At 41.7% G+C, this 18,234-nt stretch overlaps 1 protein-coding gene across 1 annotated transcript in view; it reads left to right on the forward strand.

Annotated features, from left to right (window-relative positions):
* Positions 1–18,234, forward strand: part of IPMK (inositol polyphosphate multikinase) — a 57,845-nt gene that overhangs the window by 20,797 nt on the left and 18,814 nt on the right. Inside the window, exon 3 of the mRNA XM_029059881.1 lies at positions 16,777–16,873. Within this exon, the coding sequence (XP_028915714.1) occupies positions 16,777–16,873 (97 nt within the window). The remainder of the gene's footprint in view (positions 1–16,776; positions 16,874–18,234) is intronic.

Consider the following 18,234-nt stretch of genomic DNA (forward strand, 5'->3'; position numbering starts at 1 on the left):
GCATGTTTCCAAGGAGGCTGACATATTTTAATTAACCCACCCCAATTAAGTTTCTGCTTTTTTTTTTCCTCTGGAAGATTTCTAATTAGAGGTAAGAGGGCCAAAAATGCAGAGAAGAATTTCCAGCTAAATGTTTTTATACACAAATTAAATATTAAGCACTTTTAAAAGTCAACTTTAATGTTTTTTCATGGTATCTATTGCAGTCTCTGGACTGCAAGCTCTTTGTGGGCCTGTAATGTGTATACCAAGTCTGAATTGTTCTCTCCTAGGCATTTAGTACTATGTTTTGCACATACTGAGTGCTCAGTAATTGATTGATCATTTTAAGTGCTGCATAGTCTCTTCTGCAGCACTTCTAAGGAAGACAGCAAAAATAGCTGTGAACAGGTGCATAATAATGCATAATTCAGTCTGGCATGTGGAAAAGACCACTTTAGCCAATTTTTTTTTTTCGGGGGAGGAGAGCTTTCTTTAATGGCTGAATCCCTATATATTTTTGAGTCTATTTCATAGAAAGATTAATCTTGAAACTATCCTTTGTTATCCCATGTAATGTACCCCATCCATGTTAACTGACTTTTTCCATGTTGAATCTGATGACTGGATCAGAATCTGATATAAGATTTGTGGAGAAACTACCAGATTGATTTTCATCACAGAGGAAATAGTTAAACAGAGAAATGCTATTCTGATGCCAAAATATTAAGACCCATTAAACCTTCCATTGAGGGAAAGGAACAACTGCAATTTTTTTTTACCTCCAGAATGATAGTTTTGAATTGGAAAGGGGGTGTTAAGAAACTGATTTTCATTTCTGATTTAAAAATGAAAAAAATGAATATAGATTTCATGTTTGTCATCAAAACTCTTTCATTTGGTCCTTGTTTAGATTTGTCAGGTATTGTTTCCATACCTTAATCTGGTGGTTTTTTTTTAAGAACATCTATCTGTAATAAGAACTCAAAAAGTTGAATGGTGAGGGAATTGATTCCCCAGGCAGTTCATCTATATACTTCTGTTCAATTCAGTCTGTCACCAAAGCCTATCTTCAAATCACTGCTAAGATTGGCTCTTTCCTCTCCATCCAAAACTGCGACCAGCTGATCCAAGCACTTCTCCTGTCCCACCTTGACTTCTGCATCAACCTCCTTGCTGACTTTCCTGCCTCCTCTCTGGTCTAGTCCATACTTAACTGCTACACAGATCACTTTTCATCACTTCATCTAACTGAAACTCCTTCCCACCGGCTTTAAAGCAGTCACCTTGCCCCCTCTTACTGTAAGTTACTGATCTCCTACTACATCTTGACCTGCACACTTCACTCCTCTAGCGCCAGCTTGCTCACTGTATCCTAATCTCATCTAGCTCGCTGCTTACCATTTTCCCACATCCTCCCTCTAGCCTGAATTCCCTCCCCCGCCGCCCCTGTATATGCCAGACAACCACATTGTCCCCACCATCAAACCCTTATTGAAATCATATGTCCTCTAAGAGACCTTCCCCGATTAAACCCATTTTTCCTCTGGCTCCTTCTCTTTTCTTTGTCATCCATGCACTTGGATCTGTGATGCTTATCTCACGCTCAGCCCCCGGCATTTATGTACATTTCTATCAGTTCTATATTATATGATAAATTATATTGATGTCTGTCTACCTCCAATTATGTTTTGTGATTGATTACTGTGTGCAGAACTTGGGAGAGTACAATACAACAGAGTTGGTAGACATGTAGATTGCGAACTGTACCTTTTGTGGGGGCAGGGAGTGTGTCGACCAACTCTGCAGTATTGTGCTCTGCACGCAGTAAGTGCTCAGTAAATACCACTGATGATGATGCTGAATTGGCTGAAAAGGTAAAGCCGACCACTCACTATATGACTTCTAACATCATTTCAAGCTTTAAGCTTGTGCGCTCCATTAGCATTGATTGACCTTCAGTTTATCCTGTTTGCTTATAAATACAAGAAATGTGGAAGATTAAAAATTCCAAAAAGCTAAAGGTTGCCCTCCTTGAGGGCAGGATTTGTGTCTCTTACTAATACTGAGCTCTTAGTACAGTACGCTGCCCAGTAGGTAAACATTAAATGATAATGATCTTTTTGTCATCATGTACTTGCAATTCACGGTAATAGAAATAAAAAGAAAACACCTTAATCTTTCCCTTATGATATTTGTTACTGTTAGTTGAAAGTGAATGAGGTCTAATGCACTTGAGGCAGTAATAGTGCTTTTAAAATTACGGATGATTTTGAACGTATATGAATGAACAATTCTAGGCTCCAGTAGAACAAAGGGGAAATTCCCCCAAATAATTAGCCAAAATAATTAAATCAACTGCTTCTGTCTAGAAGTTTAACCAAGAATAGTTTTTTAATGTTCCCATGGTACAGGTTCTTATCCCTCAAGGGGAAAGACAAAATGGATGTCTGTGTCATCAACAGGATAGCCAGTCCCTGAGACGATCAGTCAGTTGGATTTATTGAGCACTTACCAAGTGCAGACCACTGCTCTAAGCATTGGTGGAATACAATCAAAAGAGTTGATAAACACTATTCCTTTCCTCAAAGAGCTTTACTTTTATGGTGTTGAGAAGAAAAGATGAATGGACGGTGAGAGTCCCCACCATCTTAGGGTTTTGGGAACAGCATTAGTAAGGAGTATTATTTTCTGGGGTGCAGACCAGGCTCAGTAGTTGTTAGTTCTGGGTCTGAACCTTCTTGGTAGACTAAAAGTTACCAAGACAGGGGAGGCCAAATTGCAGCTCATGTGGTCCTTCACTTTGCACTGTTTGTGGTGAAAGGTTAGGTAACATGTTTTAGTTGTCAATCATATTTAAGCGCTTATTGTGCATAGAGCACTGTACTAAGCACTTGGGAGGGTACACTTTAACAATAGAACATAATATAATTATTTCTTATTGCACCACCGTATGGACTGTGGAGGGGTGCAGTGCCATGCCCTGGCGGTCTCTTCCTTCCCATCCCCACTGCTTGCAACACCGTCCCCTCAGGAATGCCTGCCCTGTTCCAGTTACAATAATACTTTTTTTTTTTTTAGCCCGTGACTCTTGAACTAGTTATTTTATTTGGTAGTGGCTCTTCAGTTCATGAGCCTGAGCCACCCTTGCCTTATCTATCACCTACATTAATCCTCATTACTCTTGTAAAAAATAATTAGGAATGGTGGGAAGGGTTGGAAGGGGGGAGAAATATCGAAGTTAATTGATATTGGCTGCCCAGTGAGGAAAGCTCCGAGAGGACTGGCTAATGTTTGCTGATAGTTGTGGCTCTTGAGGGGAAAAGTGGGTAGGGTTGGGTTTTCTCTAGATCCCTATCTCTCTCTTCCGCTGCGGGTTCTGGCATGACGGAATGAAATGTGATTAAACTCCTTGTTGAGTGTGGATGTTATATGCACATAAATCGTCGTCCCACCTTCTGACACAAATGAAAAATAGCAGAAGTACAAGTTGGGAAAGGAGTTTTGCAATTGAACAAACATAGTATCTGAAAAGTGGTCCTAACAGTCGCTTGTAAATTGCACTCTGAGTAATATTAACTTCAGTAACTATACAACCTTATGTTTAAAGATTTTTGCTTAGTGAAGCTCTAGGGAAAAAAAAATTAGAGCTCCTTTGCTTGAGAGCTGCCCAATAACTTTATTAAAAAAATTATTTTGAAAATCAAAATATGATGATGGGGAAAATTGAGGTAAAAGAATAATGCTAGAGGGAGAGTGTTAGTATTATAGAAGAGAACTAGAGAAGACTGAAAAAGACAGGATGGAGAAGTAAATGAATATCAACTAATATATGCATATTTTATATGTTCGAGAACGGTTAGTATTTCAGAGAATTGGGAGGAAAGCGGATACAGAGGCTGCTTCTCCAGGCCAGTACTGAGGACTTTCACGGAAGCTGTCAGAGAATAAATAATCCTGTGTTATCTGGAGAGATTGTACATAGTCATTGGAGGGCAGTGAACTTGTGGGAGCAAAGTTGCAGTTTCCTCTTTTCCTTTTCCCTGTTCCTTCCCACACGTCACCAAAGTCAATTTTGTGTGATGTCTTTCTCTGGGACCAGTTTCTCGTCAATCATTTTCCGTAAGTGGTGTATGAAGGAAGAAAACCTCTGAGGATTAGCACTGAATTTAGAATTACACTGTAGTAAGCCATAGCCCTTTCCTCCTCCTGTCTGCCTGGTGTGGAAAAGTGTAGATTCACCAGGTGACAGTTTGTCCATTTAGGTTTGTTCCAATATTCAATGTGCTTTATTTCACCACTATTAAAAAGTTTGGGAGCTTGATGCAATATCAGGTGACAGTTAGCTCATCAAAGTGTATACTCTTGGAAGATTTGACTTTCCTCTTTGTTTTTCATATGGAGATTGTAATTTCCACTGCTTCCCGGAACCCTGTAATAGTAAAAACTGACTTGTGATGATTCTGTGGCTATTTCTCTTGAAAACTGAATTTCTAGCTTAGTAAATGTGTGAAGAGGATGATGTCAAATAAGGTGTAGGAGTGTGTTTCAAAAGGTGCGGATTTAGATTTATGAAGACGTTTATCACATCCTATTAACTCTGTCTCTTCAGCACACATTTTATGATGTCTTCACAGTTCACCTGTTCAGAATTGTACATTAACATTTTGCTCCCTTGAAAATGATGCAAAGAAACAATAGTTTTGATTCCGTGCAGTATTTGGATTTTAAATACCTGTTGCATTTTAATTTACACAGTCTTTTCCATGTATAGTATGCAGTAAAGAACTGTATGGAAGATTTGGGGCCTTCATTATAATGGCTTGTTAAAAATTATACATGAACGGCTGAAGAGAGCTTGTAAAAATTGCATTTTGGATGTTTCCTGAACAAAACCCAGTGCCTTGAAAAGAGGAAAAGTGAGTTAAAATATAACTGTCAGAACCATGGTAACAAATACTGTGAGTTTTACTTATGAGTTTCTGTAAATGAGCTCTTCAAAGATGGCAGTATAACGACCAATACTAGTAGTGTGCCAGATATGGAGGTGAAAAACATCAACCGTTTTTGTAAAAGCTAGATAGTACTTAAAAGGGAATCTTCAGGAGTTCCTATTTAGATAATGAAACATACAGTGGGGTTTTTTTTATGATGTAATTCTTTGTTGTAATGGCTGGCTTATACTTCCTAGATTGAGTTTAGTGAAAAGGGCATTTTTGTTAATTTTGCTTAAATTTTAGATAGCTTTCAAATGCCCTGTTTATAAAACTCATGGACTGTGTGACCCGAGGAGACATGAAATTTGTGGAAGGGAAGCTACAAGCCATCCTATCCCGACCTGAGTCCTGCAGGTTCTAGGTTGGCAGGGAATATGGAATTTCATGGTTTGAAGAACATTGAGTAACCTAATCAAGCATCCCCAATCTCCTTCTTCTCTGTCATTGTGCTGTCATATAACTTTAGGCAGGCAACTCCTAACTGTTCCCTAGGCAGATGAAACTCCTATTTTTATTGACTTTTTAAAAAGGAGTTTCCATAACAGCTTTGAGTAATCTGTTGAAATGTCTATTAATTCTTGAGGAGACTGAGGTCCCCACAAATATGAAACAGATCATCTTCCGGTAAACAGCCTATTCTCCTTGCTTCCATTTGAATAATTCACAAAAATAGAAACTTCAGACTTGCTCATCCTTTCTTTTGAAATGTATTGAACTAACATATTATTGAAGAAAAATGTAGTACATTTCATAAGTCAGAACCCACTTTCATTACTAAAATAGCTAAGAAACATTTTTTAATGACATTTTAAAAGATCTAGAGTGAGAGATTTGAGAAGTATAGAAAATCAGTTCTTAAGTGATCAGTTGGTTCTGGGGAGAGATGTGGGGAGAGGAGGATAGCAGAAGGGGAAGTGTTTTCTAATTTCGTGAGTGACAGAATGAGACTGAGTAGCTTTTTTTTTTTTTGTTCTGGCCTAATCCAATCCTCCTTTTTCAATCAGTAGTTGGTTTTTAAGGGTCTACCGAGTCCAGAGCATTATAGTAAGTGCATAAGAAAGTGCCATATCCTTAAAAGGTGTGATGTCTGTTCTCAAGAAGCTAAGGTGCATGTTCATTGATTTATTCAGTTGTATGTATTGAGTGCTTACCATGTGCAGAGCACTGTACTAAGCGCTTGGGAGAGTACAATATAACAATAAACAGACACATTCCCTGCCCACAAGAGCTTACAGTCTAGAGTGGGGAGATTGACATCAATACATATAAATTACAGATGAGTACATAAGTGCTGTGGGGCTGGGATGGGGGGAAGAACAAAGGGAGCAAGTCAGGATGAAGCAGAAGGGAGTGGGAGAAGAGGAAAAGAGGGGCTTAGTCTGGGAAGGCTTCCTGTAGGAGATGCGCCCTCAATAGGGCTTTGAAGTGGGGGAGAGTAATTATTGGATTTGAGGAGGGAGAGCGTTTGGGGCCAGAGGTAGGATGTGGGCTAGAGGTTGGCAGCGAGATAGGTGAGATTAAGGCACAATGAGAAGGTCAGCATTAAAGGAACAAAATGATACAGAAGGAAAGTAGCAAGTTGAGGTAGGAGGGGCCAAGGTGGAGTGTCCTAAAGCCAATGGTGAGGAGTTTTTGTTTGATTTGGAGGTGGATGGGCAACCCCTGGAGTTTTTTGAGGAGTAGGGTGTTGTGTCCTGAATGTTGTAGAAAAATGATCCAGGCAGCAGAGTGTGGACTGGAGTGGGGAGAGAAGGAGGCTGCAAGGAGGCAATAGAAGTGCATTGGATGGGTGCATATTCACCTGTGTGTAGATGGCACAAAGGTGCTGCAGAGATGAAAACTGGGAGGATATGATTCGGGGAACAAAAAGACAAGGCAAGTCGATCTGGAATGGTCTCACGGAGGGGTGGGATTTGAGAAGTCCGATGGATTTGAAGTAGGAAGGACATCCAGACAGGAAGGAGTGTGTGAATAAGGGGTTGGAAGACAGATAAAAATGAAGCACAAGATGAGGAGATGAACTTATGAACAAAGAGCATGAGCTAGGGTGCAGTGGGAGAAGAGTAAATAAGTAGGGAGGAGAGTGTTGATTTCGTGCCTTAAAGTCAGTGGTCGGTTGTTTCTGTGAGGTTTTTGAGGAGGGCAGAGATGTACCTAGTACATTTTAGAAAAGAAGTAGGGATTGGAATAGGGGAGAGAATGGAGACAGGGATCAGGGAGGTGTGAAGGGTCTTTGAGTGATTAATTAGGACAATGTCCTTGTGAATTGTTGGTGACCTGGGGCTATAGGAGAGGAGACTCCAGGTTCAGGGGATTCCATAGTATCCAAAAATGGCTGAGGGACAGAGGAAGCTGGGGTCTTGTATCTAATAATAATAATAATAATGTTGGTATTTATTAAGCGCTTACTATGTGCCGAGCACTGTTCTAAGCGCTGGGGTAGACACAGGGGAATCGGGTTGTCCCACGTGGGGCTCACAGTCTTAATCCCCATTTTACAGATGAGGGAACTGAGGCACAGAGAAGTTAAGTGACTTGCCCACAGTCACACAGCCGACAAGTGGCAGAGCTGGGATTCGAACTCATGAGCCCTGACTCCAAAGCCCGTGCTCTTTCCACTGAGCCACGCTGCTTCTGAAAAGTGGCATTTATCTAATTTATCTAATTTATCTAATAGTATCTGAATAGTGGCATTTGGTGTGGGGAGTAGAAAGTCCCTGACTCTCCACCCTGACCTTGGTTAGAAACAGAACCCGGCTTTCTTTTTGTACCTAGAGCCCAAATTCTATTCTGAGGTCATTCTGCTGTGAGCCTGTTGGGTAGGGATTGTCTTTATCTAGTGACGAATTGTACTTCCCAAGCGCATAGTACGGTGCTGTGCACACAGTGAGCGCTCAGTAAATACGATTGAATGAAATGAATGAATGAAAAGTGCAAGACTTCTTGTCTTTTCTTGTTTTATGCCATTGAGTCGTCTTTGACCCATAGCGACTCCATGGAAACATCTTTCTCGGAACGCCCTACCTTCATCTGCAGTTGTTCTGGTAGTGGATCCATAGGTTTTTTGGTGAAAATACTCCAGTCAAATCGTATTTGCTATCTCTATCTCATGGCTATATGGCAAGACTCTGGTGCCTCCTGCTGTATCAGTTTTGTAAATTCAGTTAAAAAGAAAATCTGATTTAATGATTATAGGATTTTTAGAGAAATGAATGTGCAAAATTAGTTTTTTAAAAATAAGTCCTAAATTGTGGTGGTAATGGTGGACCGTCATTCCTGATACTTCTGGACCCAGAACCTGCATTAAGGAAGTGACTGTAGTGATACTGGTTTGTAGAGCACCACTTGCACTCTTGATCCCACTGGGGAGTGGAGCGCAGTGAGCTGGTAATGTGTAACACATTGCAAAGTCAAGCCAGAGTTGTTTATGAGCAGGACCCATTTTTGTTTGAAGTGATCACAGTTTAGTGCCAATGCTTTGTCGTAAAACCATATCCCAGCAGGCAGTTAAGAATAATAACTGTGGTATTTAAGCGTTTGCTGTGTGCTAGGAGTTGTACTAAGCCCTAGGGTAGGTACAAGTTAATTGGGTTGGACAGAGTCCTTGTCCCACTTGGGCTCACAATCTTAATCTGTATTTTATAGATGAGGAAACTGAAGCCCACAGAAATTGTGACTTGTCTGCTGTGTGACTTTGGACAAGTGGTGGAGCCTGGATTAGAACCCAGGTCCTTCTGACTTCCAGGCCTGTGTTCCATCTTTTAGGCCAGGCTGCTTCTGTACCAAGTTGTCCTGTTAGCTGCTGTGGTCATCTCTGCCCCTCTGTAGTCAGCTATTTTTTAGTATTTCTGCTGGGCCTGACCACTTTAGGGAATTTTCTACTGATTTTTAGGACAGATATCTTTACCACTTAAGGCATGGCGCCAGTAAGCCTTTTTCTCCTGCAGAGCTGGGACTAGATGCTAGATCTCCTGAGTGCCAGAGCCATGTTTTTTCTCCTGGACCAATAGCAGGACTAGTAGTACCATCACAGGCCTTCCAGCTCCCATATTCAGATTCAGGGAGATGGTTGTTCTGGACGTAAACTGTCGTGGCTATGTAGATGTATCCTTAACACCTTTAATTTCTACCTCTGTGCCTAAATTTCCCTATAACAATCCCTCTAGACTGTAAGCTCCTTGTGGGCAGAGTCAGGTGTGCTAACTGTTATTCATTCAGTAGTATTTACTGAGCGCTTACTGTGTGCCAAGCACTGTAATAAGCTCTTGGGAGAGTACAACAGACAAGTTCCCTGCCCACAACGAGCTCACAGTTGTACTCTCCCGAGCACTCAGTACAGTGCTTGGCACACAGTAAGCACTCAATACATAGCATTGATTGATTGATCCATGAATTTAACTAAACCCTTCTCAATCGGTCAGTGGTATTTGAGTATTTACTGTGTGCCAAGCATTGTACTAAGCACTTGGAAGAGTACAATAGGGTAAGTAGACACATCCCGACACTTAAGGAGCTGCTTCCATAACCCCTCTGATAATATTCCATATGCTTGTGATTTAATAATGCTAATTGTGGTATTAATCTGTGTCCCACATGGGGTTCATAGTCTAAGCGGGAGGGGATCAGGTATTTAATCCCCATTTTACAGATAGGGAAAAAGACGCAATGGTTAGTAAGTTGCCCAAGGTGATCTGCAGTATGTTTTGAATCTGCTACTTTCAATATTTAATAGGTTGTCCCTAAATAGAGAATTTGGTGAACCAGTCAGTATCCCCATGGCTACTCCCTTCATGACTTGTGATTTTGACATTTCTCTTCTTAATCTTTTGCAATTGAAGAATTCATCTTTTTTTAGCCTGCTTCATTTCACCATTCTCCTTTCTGTGTGCCTGCTTCAGCTTTAACATGTCCTTCCTAAAATGTGGCAATCAGAGTTGCACTCAGTATTTTATGTGTACACACGCTGTGGCTTTATACAGTGACTAAATCAATCAGTCAGTGGTACTTACTGAGCATTTACTAAGTACAGAGCACTGTATGAAGCGCTTTGAAGGTACAGTACGACCGAGTTGGTTGTTACTATCCCTTCCCATAAGGAGCTTACAGTCTGCAAGAGGAGATAGACATTAAAATAGATTGCAGATCGGGGAGTTAGTAGAATACGAGAATATTTGCATAAATCTTGTGGGATTGGGGTAAGTACTAAAGCGATTCATCTGTGCAAAGCCAAGTGAGTAGTTGCCACAGATGGGAGTGTGAATAAGGTAAATAAAGGGCTTAGTCTGGGAAGGCCTCTTGAAGGTATTGTGAGTTGAGTGTTTTGAAGGTGGGGAGAATGGTGAACTAACTGTTCATTATGAAGTAGGAGGGAGTTCCAGGACTGAGGGAGAATGTTGGGAAGGGGTTGATTACAAGGTAGATGAGATCGAGGTACAGAGAGTAGGTTGGTGTTAAAGGAGCAGAGTGTACAGGTTGGATTGTAGTAGAATATCAGTGGGATTAGGAGCAATTGACTGACTCAAAGCCAATGATAAGGTGGTTTGAGGTGGAGGTGGGTGGGCCATCCATTGGAGATTTTTGAGGAATGGGGAGATGTGGACTAACAGTTCTTTTGGAAAAAAGATCCAGGCAGCGGAGTGAAGTATGGACTGGATTGGGGAAAGACAGGAGGCAGGCAATTCAGTGAGTAAACTCTAAATTCATCTCTAGACTGTAAGGTGACTGTGGGCAGGAAACATGTCTGTCAACTCTCTACTCTTCCAAGGCTTGGTACAGTGCTCTGCACATAGTAAGTACTCAATAAATACCATTGATTGAGGCTGATGCATTAGTCAAGGTGGGATAGAATAAGTGCTTGGATCAGCATGATAGCATGAAAGAGTGGATTTTAGAGATGTGGTGAAAGTGGAACTGGTGGGATTTTATGACTAACTGCGTGTGTGGGTTGATTGAGAGAGATGAGTCTATGATAACGCCAAGATAAAGGGCTTGTGAGACAAGGAGGATGATGGTGCTGTCTATAGTGACAGGAAAACACGAGGGAGAAAAGGGTTTTGGTGGGAAGATAAGGAGTTCTGGATATTTTTAAGCTTGAAGTGTTGCAAGTAGACATATCCTCCCCTTGCCTGGAACTTCCTCTCCGTCTCTAAATCCGGCAGACCATAACGTTCCCCATCTGCAAAGCCCTCTGAAATCACATCTCCCTCAGAAGGACTCCCCCAATCAATCTCTTCGCTTTTATTCTTCAACTGCCACTTCAGTCCACCTTTGCTACTTACGTGCCCTGCTGTCTCAAGTTTCTCTTCTCCAGTTCTCTCCTTGACCCCCTTCACTCTACAGAAACCACCCTCTCAAAGGTCACCAGTGATCTTGTTGCCAAATCCAATGGCCTTGACTCCATCCTGATCCTCCTTGACCTCTCAGCTGTCTTTCTCATTGCTTACTACCCCCTGCTCCTGGAAAAATTATCCAACCTTGGCTTCACTGACACTTGTTCTTCTCCCATCTCTCTGGCTGCTTATTTTCATTTTCTTTCACAGGCTCCTCCTCTGCCTCCCACCCCCTAAACTGTTGGTATCCCTCAGGGTTCAGTTCTGGATCCCGATTATTCACATTCCATACCCACTTCCATGAAGAACTCATTCACTCACATGGCTTCAACTACCACTTTTATGTGGATGAGTCCCAAATGTACATTTTTCAGCCTTGATCTATCTCCCTCTCTGCAGCCTCACATTTCCTCTTGCCTTCAAGACACCTCTAAGTTGAATGTCCTGCTGTCACCTCCAACTTAACATGTCTAAAACAGAACACTCCTTTTCTTCCCTCCAAACCCTGTCCTCCACTTTACCGTCACTGTGGATGACACCATCATCCTTCCTGCCTACAAGCCCATACCTAGGTGTTAACCGTTCTCTCACTGAATCCATCACTAAATCCTGTCGGTTTGACCTTCACAACATCACTAAAATCCATTCTTTCCTCTCTAACCAAAATACTGCCATGTTAATCCAATCGCTTATCCTATCCTGCTTTGATTACTGTATCAGCCCCCTTGCTGACCTCCCAGCCTTCTGTGTCTCCCTAATCCAATCCATACTCCCTTTGCTGCCCAGGTCATATTTCTGCAAAAATGTTCAGACCACGTTTCCCCACTCCTCAAGAACCTCCAGAGGTTGCCCATCTACTTCCACATCAAACAAATTCCTTACCAAAGGTTTTAAAGCACTCAATCACCCGGCCCTTTCCTACCTCATCTCACTACTCTCCACTACAACCCAGCCCACACACTTGGCTCTTCTAATGCCAACCTTCTCACTACCTCAATCTCTTCTATTTCACCACTTACCTCTTGCCCATGACCTGCCCTGCCTCTTCATATCTGACACTCTACCCTCCTTCAAAGCCTAATTGAAGGCTCAGCTCCTCCAAGAAGCCTTCCCCATCTAAGCCCTCCTTTCCTTTTCTCCCACTCCTTTCTGCATCGCCTTGATTTGCTCCCACCCTCTCAGCTCCACAGCATTTATATACATGTCTGTAATTTTCTTTATATTAATGTCTGTCTCTCCCTCTAGACTGTAAGCTCACTGAGAGCAGGGAATGTCTGTAATATTGTTATATTTTACCCTCAAGCACGTAGTACAGTGCTCTACACATAGCATTCAGTAAATACAATTGACTAAATACTCAGTCTCTCATGGTATGTTCATATCCTATGTTTACTTCGTTACTTTCTCCTTTCTGTAATTCATTAAATTGTCTGTCTCCCCTGCTAGATTGTGGGCACCTTGAAGGTAGGGATCAGTTTATGCTATTGTACTTTCCCAAAGGCTTGGTACAGGCCTCTGTATGCACTAATCACTCAATAAGTGCTATTGATTTTAATGTGGGGGTTTTAGAGTAATAGCTCCAAAACAGTAGTTAACAGTTCAAAAACCTAATGAATAGCTCAAAATCTTACGGAAGTAGGCATTTTACTAATGGGAATTGAGATCTTGGAGGCAAGTGTAGCATGCGCTTTAGGAAAAGATAGAATTCACTCAATATAGTTAGCCTTTTTGCCTTTATTTTGGGAAGTGGATAAAATTAGTTGAAGTTGGTTCTTTTTCAACTTGCAAATGTCTTCCCCACACTTAGGAAAATATGCATTCCATAATGCTTTAAATGCCAAGTGTTCTAAATGTCAGTTTTGTTTTTTTCCAAATTAAGACATTTTTGAAGCCAAAGTAACACCCATTTAGCATTAGGCCATTCATACTCCATTCAGCTATCTCCTGGGGGCTGAGTTCAGGGAAGCGACTCAGTTTGAAGCTGTCTGGGAACTGAGCATTGTGAACTGGAGGCTCAGCCAGAAAGGTCCCGATGTGGTAATATTTCTCCCTACCCAAGCTAAACCAGGGATTAAAGGACAGCTAATGAGGGTTAATTTGGTCATCAGCTTAATATGGCAGTATTTGAGTCTAAACCCTAGCTTCCAGCTTCTCTCCAAGCCAAACCTTTTGTCAACATATGACCTTCACCATATAGCTAACTCATCAGAATCTTAGCTTGAGCCTAACAGTCTCAAACGTCTGTGGTTGTAAATATGACCATGCAAATCTGTTGTAATCATTTTTCACCTAGATGAAATATGAAAACAGTTCCTTTACTTGAGGTATTTTTGAGGAGGTAAGAATGAAATCCTATAAAATTCAGTCTATAGCACTTATATTTCCTGAGTGCTTGTTTTGCCTAGAGTTTACATGGTATGAGGGGGAGACCGATTTAGTATGATGGAAACAACTTGGTGGTCTTAGGCTAGTTGAGGCTCATATCTAAATAGGAAGTTTTAATAATAGTGATCTTTAGTGTTCTTTTGTAGTCGTTTTATTTATTATTATTATTTATTATTATTTGGTTTTCTGAAGGTGTGTGGTACAACAGATTACAAAAGTAGGAAGAACTCTTGATTTAGCTCTTAGCCGACCAGTTGAATTAGGGACACAGAAATAAGAAGTGTTTAATATACAGGCAGGTGGACCTGCCTTTAGATAAGGTCTAGATCTTGTGCCACGCATGCCCAGTTCGTTTCTCTCCACTGCCTGAACGAGAGCAGATTGCTTCTGGCCTTCCCTCAATGACCTTGTTCTAACCCCACTCCCAAGACTTGAGAGGAGTGGGGAACAAGTGACTCTTCCCCTTCCCTTTCCCCGTCCCCCAATACCAGGAATACCGATGGGGAAGGTGTGCTTTGACTATGATGGCTCTACTACCCTTCTGATATCAAATGTAAACCTGGGCATTTTGGAGAAATTTGACCTTAGAATGATTGCTTTCTTCCTCACAGTTCTTAAGTGATTTCCTCACATTATCTTAACCCATGCCATGGAAACTCAGCTTTTCCTTCTGTGTAATGTCCAGTAGCAGTTAGAAAGAATGGTCCTTGTTACTTTCCTCTTCACCTGGCAATTTCCTTCTCTCTGCTTTTATTCTTCTGGCTCACCATAGATTTTCATCACTGCTTTAGCCTCAATCATCCCATGAATGCCTGGGAAGGAAAAAGCCAAGTTCACATAATTGCCAAGGTGATGAAGTGGTCTTGGAGCCGGCTGGTGTCCTGACTAGGGACAGCCATGTGCACCTGATGGCATTGGGCATGTACTGGACCCTTGAGCTGAGAAGACCATGCTCATACAGCATTCTGCCCCATCCACTCTTCTTGCTACCACCTGGAAGAGGAGCAAAAGGTGGTTTCACCTCCTAGCTCACATTATGTCCCTGATGTGATTTATGATTTGCATAGGTTTGCTAAGTTACCCTATCATATATAAATCAGCAAAATGGGTTTATTAAGTATAATTGTTTACGTAAATTGTGTGTCTGTATGCACACATACATATGGACACACAATTGTATATGGGAGCTTCTTCATTTTGCACAAATTAATGCCGTACCCAACTTATGTATGTTTCTGAAAGATGCACACCTGCATAGAGATGGTGGTTTAGATCATATTCACTTTTGTGCAGTACATGAGTAACTATGCAGAATATGCATCTCCGATTTATGAACAACCCTAGTTTTGCCAACTTGGTTACAAGCCAGATGTTGGCAATATTGTTCTAAGTGACTGATAATTATGCACTTTGTTGGTTTGACAGAGTCCTCCTAAGTGTGGAAGCAAGGTGGATGGAACAGGGTATGTGAATCAGGTTGCCCCCATGGGAGTTCTGTGAGGTGTTCTAGCCCCAAGTGAGGGGGCTCTGGAACTGATGGTGCCCCCAGCTTTGCGGTGCTATTTTGCAAGCAACCCTTCCTTTCCCTTCTCTTAAAGTATGATTATGGTAATGTTGAAGTTCCACCCAAGGCAAACAGCAAGGCACAGTGGATAGATCACAGGCCTGGGAGTAGGAAGTTCATGGGTTTTAATCCTGGCTCTGCCATTTGACTGCTGTGTAATCTTGGGCAAGCCACTTCGCTTCTCTGGACCTTAGTTTCCTCATCCGGAAAATGGAGATTGAGACTGTGAGCCCCATGGAGGGCAGGGACTATGTCCAACCCAATTTGCTCGTGTCCACCCCAGTGCTTAGTACAGTGCTTAACTAATACTATGGTAATCATTATTATTATTATCCCAAAAGGTCCCTGGGGGTATCAGGGGCAGCAGTGATGGGCAAGTGGCTTGTCTTCCCAGAAATGGGTTGGTGATGAATTTTGCTCCATGCATTTGGGAGGGGAATTAGATGTGGGTAGCAAGCTGGTGGTCAGAGTTGTTTCCAAAGGATTTGATTGTGGAATGCCCGTATCTTCCATTTGCAGCTGGCAGTCTTGGAGAGGAAAGGAGCTGGTTCATGGATTTGGAAATCCTTATCTACAGATTAGAAGATTGGGAATGAGTTGGGAGAGGAAATATTCCAAGAACTAAGAGGAAGAAGGGAAACATTCAGGATGCTCTTCTTCTCTTATGCCCTAGGGTTTCCTTGCTCACATTTGGTTGTAGAAGGGGAAGCTCTGAGAATTAGTGGGAAGGGATGAAGTTCTGGGAGTCAGGAGGTCTGGGTTCCACTCCCAGCTCCCCACTAGCCTGCTCTTATTTTGGGCTAGGAATTTAATCTGTGTGCTCCAGGTTCCCCAACTGTAAAATGGGAATAATATCTTGCCTAGCCCTGCCTCAAAGGTTTAAAGGTAAAATGAGATAAGTAATGTAAAAAAAAAAAGTGTTTTAGAAAAAAACAAGATATGTCAGCACCCTGCTTTGCTGCCTAAAGGAGGGCTCAAAAAGGGCAAGTGATTGCTTAAGGATCCCTAGTTAGAGTTTGAGCAACTGGGAGCAAGAGGAGGAGGTGGAGTTGCTTTGCAGTGTTCTCAGTTGCAGGCCAAATAGGAGGAAAATTCAGGAGGGAAAATGAGGTGCGATTTGACCTTGCTGCAGGGTATAAGTGAACTGGGTCTGGACTCTAGTTGAGGGTGGAGCCATTTATTTATGCAGGAGACACTGTACTACCTGTGCCTCTGGTTGGGTTAGAAGGTTAAATACTCTCTTCATGGGCTGATGTGAGTGAGGGTCATTTCTCAATCATGACCTGAGGTGTCATAACTCATAGGTGAGTAACCTGTTGTTTCTGATCCTTCAGTCAGTCGTTCTGTTTTGAGGTCAGTTGTGAAATCGAATTGCGTCTTTTGAGAGGCTGGAATCTTTTCAGAGATGTGTTGAAATGATCCTGAACCAATTCAATCAGATATTGACACCAAGTTTGCATATATATGACTGGGGTGAATAAAAATGGTTTATTTTTAATATCTACTTTTATTCTTGTTTCAGGTATATGCTGCAGATTGTGGTGACAGTGTTCTTCTAGAGCTTCGGAAATATTTGCCAAAATACTATGGCACCTGGTCACCTCCTTCTGCACCAAATGGTAATTTATTTATCATAGACATTTTTTATAAATGGCTTTTTATGTGTATAGGCTCAATCCCAGTATATTTAATGAAACACAAAATGTATTTGACTGTTCACTGAGCTAAAATCCAAATATCCCAAAATTCAAAATAATGTGTTATTTAAGCGCTTACTGTATACTAAGCACAGGGGTAGCTACACGGTCCTGAGGTTGGATATAATCCCTGCCCACATGACACAGTCTAAGTAAGAGAGAGTATGATTTAACCCTCATTTTACAGATGAGTAAATGTAGGCACAGAGAAGTTGTGATTTGCCCAAACTCACACTGCAGACAAGTGGAGGAGCCAGGACTCCCAGGCCTGGGCTCCTTCCACTAGGTCACACTGCTTCTCAATGGAATGTAAAATATAGTCCAATCAATCAGTGGTATATATTGAGTGCTTAGTTTATGTTGAACATTGTACTAAGCATTTGGGGAGAGCACAGTAGAGTTGGGAGACCCACTATCTGCCTTCTAATTACACAATAATAATGTTGGTATTTGTTAAGTGCTTACTATGTTCTAAGCACTGGGGCAGACACAGGGGAATCAGGTTGTCCCACATGGGGCTCACAGTCTTAATCCTCATTTTACAGATGAGATAACTGAGGCACCGAGAAGTTAAGTGACTTGCCCAAAGTCACACAGCTGACAAATGGCTGATCCGGGGTTCGAACCCATGACCTCTGACTCCAAAGCCCGTGCTCTTTCCACTGAGCCACGCTGCTTCTTACATGTGTCCTTGATTGAAACACTGGAGATAAAAGTAATGAATTGAGGTGGTGAAGAGGGGGAGAGGCCCATGGATCTTCATCCTTTTTATTTTTAATGGTATTTGTTAACCACGTACTGCATGTCAAGCACTGATTTAAGTGCTAGGGTAGGTGCCCCAAGTAGGGCTCACAATCTTAAATCGGAGGAGGATTTAATCCCCTTTGTACAGATGAAGTAACTGAGGTATAGAGAAGTTAAGTGACTTGCCCATGGTCACACAGCTGACAAGTGGCAGACCTGGGCTTAAAACCCAGTCCTCTGACTCCCAAGCCTGTGCTCTTTCTACTAGGCCACACTTCTCATCTTGGATCATTTTAGGTTTTCTTTTCAATTAAAGGTTAACTGTTCCCATGGTTTCACCACCTCCATGAGAAGTTACTATGAATATACTTCCTGGAAGGGAAAGTCTTTGAGTATTAACTTGAAATTGAAAACAAAAGCTTGTAAATCAAATACTTCAAAAAAAACAACAACAAATTGCGAGATGTAGGCAAAAACCTTTGGTAATATTTTAGAAAGAAGCAGGAAATACAAACAAACAGGAGCTTACCACAGGTGGG

Source organism: Ornithorhynchus anatinus, chromosome 3 (genome assembly GCF_004115215.2).
Source record: "Ornithorhynchus anatinus isolate Pmale09 chromosome 3, mOrnAna1.pri.v4, whole genome shotgun sequence".
Classification (NCBI taxonomy): domain Eukaryota; kingdom Metazoa; phylum Chordata; class Mammalia; order Monotremata; family Ornithorhynchidae; genus Ornithorhynchus; species Ornithorhynchus anatinus.